Source organism: Thalia democratica, unplaced genomic scaffold (assembly GCF_965202585.1).
Source record: "Thalia democratica unplaced genomic scaffold, ktThaDemo2.hap1.1 HAP1_SCAFFOLD_1523, whole genome shotgun sequence".
Taxonomy (NCBI): Eukaryota; Metazoa; Chordata; class Thaliacea; order Salpida; family Salpidae; genus Thalia; species Thalia democratica.
The window spans coordinates 17,269-27,653 of record NW_028140369.1 but is presented as its reverse complement, the minus strand read 5'-3'; the positions used below and the strand labels follow the sequence as shown (position 1 = coordinate 27,653).

The 10,385-nt window shown below is 24.7% G+C and overlaps 1 protein-coding gene across 1 annotated transcript; it reads right to left on the bottom strand.

Annotated features, from left to right (window-relative positions):
- Positions 1-1,628: 1,628 nt before the first annotated feature.
- LOC145848566 (target of rapamycin complex subunit lst8-like) lies at positions 1,629-2,981 on the bottom strand (the record flags this gene model as incomplete). The annotated part of the gene is made up of 3 exons (XM_082953949.1): positions 2,834-2,981; positions 2,372-2,439; positions 1,629-1,772 (listed from the first exon to the last, which is right to left on the bottom strand). Coding segments are annotated over exons 1-3 (335 nt in total), but the record flags the coding sequence as incomplete, so codon positions are not given.
- Between the last annotated feature and the right edge of the window lie 7,404 nt (positions 2,982-10,385).

The following is a 10,385-nucleotide window of genomic DNA, read 5'->3' as shown; positions in this document are numbered from 1 at the left end:
TACAAACAGGTTTTACTGAACTAGTTTTGACTTAATTTTATGTTTTTTCTCTTATGTTTACTAGTTGATTGAAAAACTACACTCAATTATACTCCTCATTATGTAAAAGTAAGTTTTATTACAAACTTTATTACAATTCCACTACAAAAAAAGTCGTTTTTACGTAAGTAGAGTATCCAATAATTTACTTAGCATAAATATTTTTTTTAATGTCTCTTTAGATAAAAGTTTACAGAGAGCAAAAAAGTTTACAATTCAACCTAAAATTAATTATTCTAATTTTGGTTCAGAATAATTGTTATCTAATATACTAGCTTATAATAGCTAGTTGTTTTCTAGGTAAAAGTTGTTTAGTACTAACATTCTTAATACTTTGAGATAGTTTGTTTTGTCTTATTAGTATTTATTTTACTTCTTTAATTCTAAGTTGAAAAGTATAAATATATAAACAAATATTAACAATATATTCTTTTTAAAAAATGAGCTTTGTGTTCTTGCACCAACTAGCGGACATATTTCTTATTTTACAAAAGTTGACTAGATTTTTATTAGAAGAATATAGAAAAATTTTAGGGTACTTAATGTTTACTCATAGTGTAAGAACTTCCACTTGCTAGACTTCACTGATATAGGTTATGAAAAACTTTAAAGTATCATAAAATAATCAGAGTAAACAACTTTAGCTTAAATAAACTTTTAAAATCAATTCTAACACATATTTCAAATTTAAAACAAGACCTACTAGTTTATACTAAACACTAACACATAAACTTATGTTATGGATTCTAAAGTTTAGGCTTTGGACCTTCAAGTAAATGCAACACTGGTGGTAGAGCATATTTTAGTTTGCTTATTTTATTTTACTTTCTTAAATATGTAAGTTTTAGAGGCCGCACTAAACTTTTCCTTATTTGAGTTAAAGATAAAAAACTATTAGAAGTTCTGCCCCTAAATTAGTTATAAATTCCAACAACAGAGTTGATAAAATACAAAAATAATATGTTTTACCAATTTACAAATTATAACCAAGTTCTAAATAATACCAAAATATTTAATAAGGGCTTAGTGGTTTGGTACAAATAAGCTGAAGTCGTATATTTATATTTTTTTAATTTTAAATTGTGTTCTCTTCTTTTTTTTAACTTACCTTTGTATGTTTTTAAAGAATCATTTATAAATTGATAAAATTTCAACTTGATATTTTAATAGAAACACATACAACTTTTATTTTTGATAATCAGTATGTTTCAAATAACCAACTATTTATTTTCATAATTAAAAAAAAATAATTTAATTAAACAACTTATTATAAATTATTTTAGATTTTACTAACAAAAATATATAAACTATAAACCTCTTAAAGCTTTAAGTATTTTCAATCCAAAAATGCTATGATTAAAAGATTTATAAAATAGTCCAAAATTTTGAAATTATAATTTTTGATGTGTAAATCTGTTATGCCAGTAACCTAACAATAACCTAAGTATTATTTAATCTTACAAAATCAAGTATAAAAAATTCTTATGTTTTTAGATCTCAACATTTATACACCTAAACAAAAAAAAATCAATAAATTCAAATTTAACTTTAACTTTACTTGTAAGTAAATAAATAAACTTAATAATAACCTCAGATCATAGATTCTAGCTTTACAGTCTTCACCACCCGAGTACAACTGCTGGGTGTTTTTAAAAAATCCAACATTTGTAACATTTTTTTGCATTTCATAATTAATTATTGGATTGTTGTTCATGGAGTTTATGTCGTATATCCTAAAATAAATGTAGCTTGATTATAATGAGACATCAAAAAATTATGCTCATTAAATATTAAACATAATTCACCCTCAATTTTAAAGTTTACAATTGTCTGCAAATGCACAGTAAGTAAAATAAGTTATTTGAGCAGTAACTTAACAAAAAAAAAGATCTAACGGCATGATCATGCTAACAACTTGTTATGAAAAATCATAAAAACATTAGTTTAAATTGGCAGATACATACACAAACGTCAAAAATGTTTATTTTAAAATGACTATACTTTTTGCAAGCTGTTTTTTTTTCTTTACAAATATATTAGTTAGTATTTATAAGATGTAACGTTAAAAGGCGTTAAATCCTGGAGATCCTGATAAGCTAAGCTTATCGGAATATATACCACAGATGTTCTTGTGCTAAGTTAGTTAGTATTTATTTAAATTTTTTATCCAAAATGGTATAAAAAATCGGTAAACAAAAACTAATTGTCAATAATAAATTAAATAAAAAGAAAAAAATAAATGCAAATTGTTTTAAACAAAAAGTAAATTCTAAATCAAGAAAAAACTTTTCAGCTATAAAAAAAATAAACCTTAATTTAATAAAACACATACTTAATATATTGGTATCCACCAACTGCAAGTAAACTTCCATCCTTTGAGATATCCATAGAATTAATTTGCTACAAAAAAAAAAAAATTTACACTTAAGTACTTTACTCATAGAGCTTTAAAACTAATTTAACTTTACTGCTTAACAGATTAAACACTATAAAGTTAATAAACAAAAGTTTTAAAATTATTTAGTTGGTTAGTTTATGTAAAAAAGTATCCAAAACAAGCATTTAGGTAGTCTAAAAGACTTTTTTTTAAATTATAGTTTTTTATCTATCAAAGTTTTATAATAATCTTTATAAAATACTTATACTTAATTAAACTTATATTTCGAAGCAGAGAACAAAATGTATTTTCATAAAACTACTTCTGTATAAAATACACTGACAACATTTTGCTTCAATAATGTTATGTTTTAGCATCTGTGGAATTACTTATAGTAACATAAATAATCAAACTAACTGAATCACTGTTTTGTATACTTCTGTGTGAATCAACTGAACCGTTCATATCCCAGAATTTAATATAATGATCATAGCTAGCAGTACAGAATTTAACTGGTCTATCAAATGATTTGGAGCTCATAACTTTGATTAATTAAGTATACGGGAGAGCACTAGATTGTAAATAATTTAGTCAGTTGATATATACTGAGTATATATGTAAAACATACAAAACAAACAAGATTAAAACACAACATTTTTGTTGTATAATTAAATATTACATAACTAGATATTCTACTTTAAGGTTTAAAACAAAACCAAATAAAATTTGATCTAAAATATTTCAGATGACATTTAATAGTTGCAGGTAGTCAAAAATATTGTACAACAAGAGAAAACCTCAAAAAGTATATTGTAAAGCCACATAAAAAAGAAGTAATTATAAGCCTTATAAATCCTTTATCTTTCAAAAGTCTTATTCTGGAACCTATAAAATACGGCATTAACACAACAAATTTAAACTTTCTAACACTAAAAGTGTTAAATGAATAAAGAAAGATATTTCCAGTAAAAAAAATAGTACTCTTTTAAAAATCTATAATGAAATATAACTTAACAATAACTAGTAATAAAGTAGCATTAGTGTATCAAGTTGTCTAGTCTGCTTTTCTAAAAAGGCATATCAACAGTATAAAAACAAACAAATAAATAATAAACATATTTTGGATTCTACAAAGTTTTATAAGGGAAACTGAAAACAACACTGAACCCTATAAAACAAAGCAAAAAGGCATTTATGGATGTTCTATGCTAACTTATATCATAATGGCCAACTCCTTTCTGAACATCTGTCCAGGAACTTGAGAAAATTGTTTTGGTATAATTAGAATTCTGTTTCAAATAAATACAGAGAGGTTCTAACCATTAAAGCATACTCTAGCTAAAGTTAGGTAAAAGTAAAAGCTAAGTTTTAGTGTTGTGAATATCTCTAATAACTTTAAATAAACAAACAGTAAAATATATGAATAAGCTGCTAATAGTTCCAATCTAAAAAGTATTTGGTATAAAGCTTCTAAATTAGAAATTATAACAGTTAAACCAACTAAGCTCTGAAAAACATTGATAATGTGAACAAATTCAAACAAACAGCTAAGTTATTGAACTAAACTGTAATGTTTAAACTGCATTTTTTTTAATGAATTTTCATAATCATGACGTATATAATCTACTCAAAACAAAATAATGAAGATTATTAAAACAACAAAAGGTTTTAAGCATTTGTTTTTACAAAAACTGACTAAATTTGCATTTAATAAATAAATTCACACCTTAATAAGATTTACTCAAGAAAAATAAAAATTATTCTCGAATTTTTTTATTGAGTAGTTTTCATGCTTTTTAAATTACATAAACTGAAATTCTAAAATATTTAAGCAAAAAACTGAAAAAAACTGATATTTTACAAATTTTTCAAAAAAAAAAAACTGATTTAGCCTGATGCGCACAAACCCTGAATCACATTTTTAGTAGCCCACATAATTTAAGCCTAGAAAAATAAAACTTAATGAAACAACTGTTCCAATTTATTTTTGCTTTTTATGGTAGAAAAACATCAGACTGACTCTTCTCTCTTCAACAATAAACATTTTTAGAAGGTCAAGCAAATAATTTGTCATCACCTGTATTTCTACATGAACCTTTAAATTAACATTACACCAAAAAAAAAAAAGTCAGTTCAACCAAAAAATATAATCCCTTGGTAACAAGTCATTTGGCAAACACTCACAAGGTTAAAATCTCAACACTAAAAATCACAAAGTGTGGGAAAAAACAATGAAGCTCAAATCCCCAAGTAAGTATCCGCAGATGCTGCAACAATAAAAACACATAAACAATCTAATCATGTGATCACTGCAACCAGTATGAACTCACAATCAGTTATTACAAATTTAAATAAGCTAATATCTAAATGAGTTCTATGAAAATATTTAGAGAACAAGAATTACTGTAAGTGCAAAAAAAAACTTTTTATATTAATTATAAAAAAAAAGTAAAATAAGAAGTATTTTAAGATTTTGTTAGTATTACCTAAACAAAAATATCAAAAAACAAAATATAATTTATTTGAAATTAATGATTTAATTTTACCTCTATTTTGAAATATAAAAATAAAATAAAATGATAATGACAAAATCAACTGTATTGAATCTAACACAGTAACAAAAAGATAATGAATTAAATAACTTGACAATAAACTTAATTTGTTTCAATATTTTATAACAACCACTCTTTCATTAACCATACAATAACAAATAAAAGACCTGTCACAATGCTATACATAAAACATACATCAAATTTCAATTTAAATAAAACACATATACAGAAACACTCTGGATCTACTCCTTGAAGTGGTTAAAAAAAAATAATTATTATATTTGAAACTATCTATTTAGGCCAAGTCTTATTCCAGGTCTTTCAGTTATAATATTTACTTTCTTTGAACAAACATGTTTTAAAAGAACGTGCTTTGTACAATTCTATAGTTAGCTGAATATTTGCAAGACTACTCAAAAACTACCATTGAAAACACTTAAAAACTTTTTTTTTCTTGCTCTTCATCAACAATTCAGAATATCCAGTGTAAGTTTCAAAACTACCATTTAAAACAACATTGAAAACCTAAGACATTTTTTATTTTTGCTCTTTATCATCAACTCCGGAATACCTAGAGCAAGTTTCAAATTATGACCTCAAAGCCTCCCTGTGGCTCCTTTACTGCTCATGGCCCCCAAGGGAACTTTATTTGGCCAACTTTAGGAAACTCTAAGTTAGAACCACAAAACAAGTATATCTTGATAAGTATTGAACCTTTTTTAACGCAAATTATACACTATGGAGAGCTATTAAACTTAAAGGTTAGTTGTGACCATAATAGTGACTCATATTTTCTGAGTCAGCAAAACTAAAATACTTTTTACTGTTATTTTTAATCTTAACTACTAAAACTTTATGTTTGGTTAAATTTTTTTTATGTTCGAGTAAAGTGGATTAAGAAAAAAGGTATAAAAAAAATAAGTAAAGCTTTTTAAAAAATGACTCAGCAAATCAAATCAGATTGAACGTTATGTTTAATATCCTTTGGATTTATTTATGTTTAAGTTAAAATTTAATTAAATTGAAATACAGCTTTAAGAAAATTACCAATAAATTAAAATAAATAAAACTTAAGACATACTTACTAAAAATTAAAAAAAATAATTTATTACTTATAAAAGTACAGTAAGAATATTATAGTTTTAAGTATCTCAAATCTTCCCTTGGTTGTGTGTTGTTCTTCGTGAGTTTTTGTCTTTATCAAAATCATTTTAAATAAAAAGTCTTTTTTATTTTACAAAAAAATCTACAAAGTTATAATTATAATTTTTAGTTATAGTATGTTATTTTATAACTTTGTAGATTTTTTTGTAAAATAAAAAAGACTTTTTATTAGAAACGATTACTTATAAAAGTATTTGTAAACTAAAATACATCCACAACAGTTTAAATGTTTGTATACTTTAATCAGCGCTTTGAATAAAATGGTACAATAATTTTCTTTTCCAGTTAAATAGCCACAAATACACCATAAATTTTTTGAGATAAAAGTTCTATTATCATTTAAATAAAATTTATGCATTATGGATAAAACCATGTATTAATTAGTAATTTCGATAGAGAGACAGAAAACAATTAAATTGTTTATTCAAAACAAACACAACTTTACATTGATAAGAGTTGGTTAAGCAAAAAATTCAATGATAAAAACACTACTGATTAGTGAAAATAGTTTAATATAGTAAAAATTACAAACACTTAACGTACATAGAGTAAAATATGTCATTAACCGTTTGAAAGCACAGTCTTAATAAGAAACTTACAAAAGTTTGAGGGTTTTTGAGCTCTAATTTTAATTAAATAAACAAACTTAAGATAAATTGTATTTAATATTAACAAATGAAAAAAAATCCGCTAGGTGTTGCAATAGAGTCACAGTTTTGTACTGAAATTGCAAAGATATTGATTTTTAAATAATAATTAAATTTTTTATGTGTTTTTTCACCACGTGGTGTTGCTGTTTTGGCTTTCAAATTTCAATCACCAAGCAAAAAAACGTAATTTCTATTGATTTCCACATGTTTTTCAAATTTTTCTAGGGTTTTTTCAGAACATTCAGATTTATAGGGAATTTTAGGGAAGTGGTAACCCAGTTTGTATTATAACATTTAAGTTTTGATATTAAAATTTTATGATTAACTGTATTAATTGTTTTAACCAAATCCAAAATTACAGAGCAAATTATCAACTTTTTCTCACCAGCCTCAATTAATTCATCAACAATCTGATTCACAGCTAATTCAATTGTACTATTTTCCCTAATCCCATACTGTTTTTAATGTAGTACATCATTTAACAAAAAGAACTTTTAAACCTCTCACACACTAAAAACTCAAACATTTTTGAAAATAAGGACAAAAGAGAAATGGGTTAAAAACTATTAATGTCATTTTTTTCACCAGATTTATAAATTGAGATTTCCTCAACTAATTATAAATTTTGGAAAATGTACAACTAAACGTTAAAACTTTATCTCAATAAATAAAAGATAAATAATAAGCTCCTGTTCTGTAAACATAACAGTAAAAAATACTCACTAATTTGAAAATGCCTCTTCTTTAGCCTATTTAATTTTTGTTGCCCAATGACTTATTAAAATATCCCACTTTGAATAACCCTGTTCAAGTTTGTTAGCTGATTTAAAACAATAATTACTATTAGTATTGAGTATCTAGAGGTTTTTTTTGAAAAATTGGAGTAAGTTTCATATAAAGCAAAAATTCTGGGTGAGCTGCAATAGTTAAGTTTTGGAATTTTTCTCATTAATAAACTTATGCAAATAAGTTCAAGTATTAATACAGCAGTTCATTTATATAACTTAAAGTCCTATTCCTAACCAATTCTACCCAATTTTTTTAATCTCAACACTTACTCAGTGTATAACAAAAAATTGAAAAAATATATATAACTTAAAATAGAGATAAATCAAAACTAAGCAGGGTTTGTGCGCATCATGCTAAATCAGTTAGAGTAGGTCAAATCAGGCTAGATAAGTTTTTTCTGAAAAATTTGTAAAATATCAGTATTATTCAATTTTTTGCTTGAAAATTTTAGAATTTTAATTTTCTGAATTTTCAATGCATGAAAACTTCTGAATTAAGAAAAAATTGAGAATAATTTTTGTTTTTCTTGAGTAAATCTTATTAAGGTGTGAATTTATTTCTAAATATAAATTTATATATCAAATGAAAAATTAGTCAGTTTTTGTAGTAATAAATGCAAAAACCTTTTGTTGAATCTCTAAAAAAATTTAAGAATCTTCATTATTTTGTTTTGAGTAGATTCTATACGTCATTATTATAAAAATTCACATAAAATATGCATTTTAAACATTACAGTTTAGTTCAGTAACTTAGATGTTTGTTTGAATTTGTTTACATCATCAATGTTTTTCAGAGCTTAGTTGGTTTAACTGTTATAATTTCTAATTTAGAAGCTTTATACCAAATACTTTTTAGATTGGAACTTTTAGCAGTTTATTTATATATTTTACTGTTTGTTTATTTAAAGTTATTAGAGATATTCACAACACTTAAACTCAGCTTTTAGATAGAAGTACTGAGATTTGTGGGAGTACAAATTTTGGTAATTTCCTAGGATGATGTTGCACCAATATCAAAATGAATTCATTCTTCTTTACAAGAAAAAATAATAAAGGTTGTTTTTAATTTAAGTGCTAGCTTTTTAAATCTTATATGACATCAACAATCACTGTATTTATTTAGATTTAGAGTTTAGGATTTATAATTATGTATCAATTTTAAGTATTAGTCATAATACTATAATACTTGTGTAAGCCTTTCAATTTAAATCTTAATAAAACACGACAATGCACGTTGTTTTATTATAACTAAATTTTCTGGTTATAATGTTTCAACTTAGTGCATAATTAAATTGAACATTTATGTTAAGTAATATATAATAAGTTTTTACACTAGTAGTAGATTAGATACAATACTTATTTTAAAACTTATCACTGAATTTGTTATTTTAAGGGCATAGAGGGAAACCAATCACCGTTTCACAATTTCATGGTTGCCACTGATCAAGCTGAGAAAAATTTTCTGACTTTTCCTGACTTTTTCCGGACTTTTTACCAAAATTTTCATGACTTTTCTAAATCAGTTTTACTTATATAAATTGTTCACTTAGTTTAATAAAATACTACACAAACTATTTAATATAAAATCAATGGAAATCAATCAATTAAAAATCAATGGAAATAAAATTAAATATTTTTGTAAATTTCTAGGAAAATTTTGGCACTTTTTTCTGACTTTAATTAATTTTTACCATTTGAAGGCTTTGGAAAACAAGGAATTTTGCAAATTTAAACTGACAAAATTTGACTTTTTTTAAATTTTATCAAATTTCCTGACTTTTCCTGACCGAGTGGCAACCCTGCAATTTAGTCTTATTTTTTTGAGTTGTAATTAAGCTACAAGTTGCTTTTTGTGGATTTTTTAAGCTGAAAATAACTTTAGAGATAAAACTGGTTGAATTCGGAGACTACAATAGTACTAATTAAGACCCCAATACCCAAAATGACTGGATTTTACTTACTTTGAAAAAATATCAGGCTAAATTGGTTACAATCAGGCTAAATAAAAAAAATTTCTACAGTTTGCTAAGAATTGCAGCTGAAGAGAAAATTCCCTTATATGAAAGCATAAGTCTATTTAGGTGGCAAAAGGTGAGTTCTTATTTATCAATTAATAATACCCTAGTTTACACCTAGTTATAATAAATAAACACAAAGAGAATAGTCTACATTGCATAGATTCAGTGTATAGACTATTGACTAACCAGGGTCTCTACCTTTTTCTAAATCAAAAACTGTCCAAACCCATATAAATAAAACTTTTCAAAATAAGTAATGCTAAAAAAATACCCTCAGATCCGAATATTACTTAGTTTACATGCTAGCTAACTACTAAATCAGTTGAAATAAGCTAGTTTTGATTTACGGAGTTACGGAATCTTATTTTAATCAACTTTGTTGTAGATAACTACGGATGGCAATGTACATTTAGCTTAAAACAACTTGTACGGATAAAAAAAATTATACATTTCTTAATCGCTAGTATGCTCTCACTGAATTTATTATTAATAAGCACCGATACTCATTAAGTATTTAAAAACTAAAAGTCTTCTTTAAAAAAACTTAAAAAATATTTCAAACTTAAACAACTTTTCGTAAAGTTTAAATATAATTTTACGAAATCACGGTGACGTCGAACACGAATCAACAAACCTTTTTAGGTACAATAATAATTAATATTTAATCTATTAAAACTGTTTCTTTACTGATTTAAAGTTTTTACCATGGTTGCTAGAATCCTTACGTTGCTATACTGATTGAACAAATATTCGTAATTTGAAATTTTATGCTCGAGCTCTTATTTTTCTAAATTAAA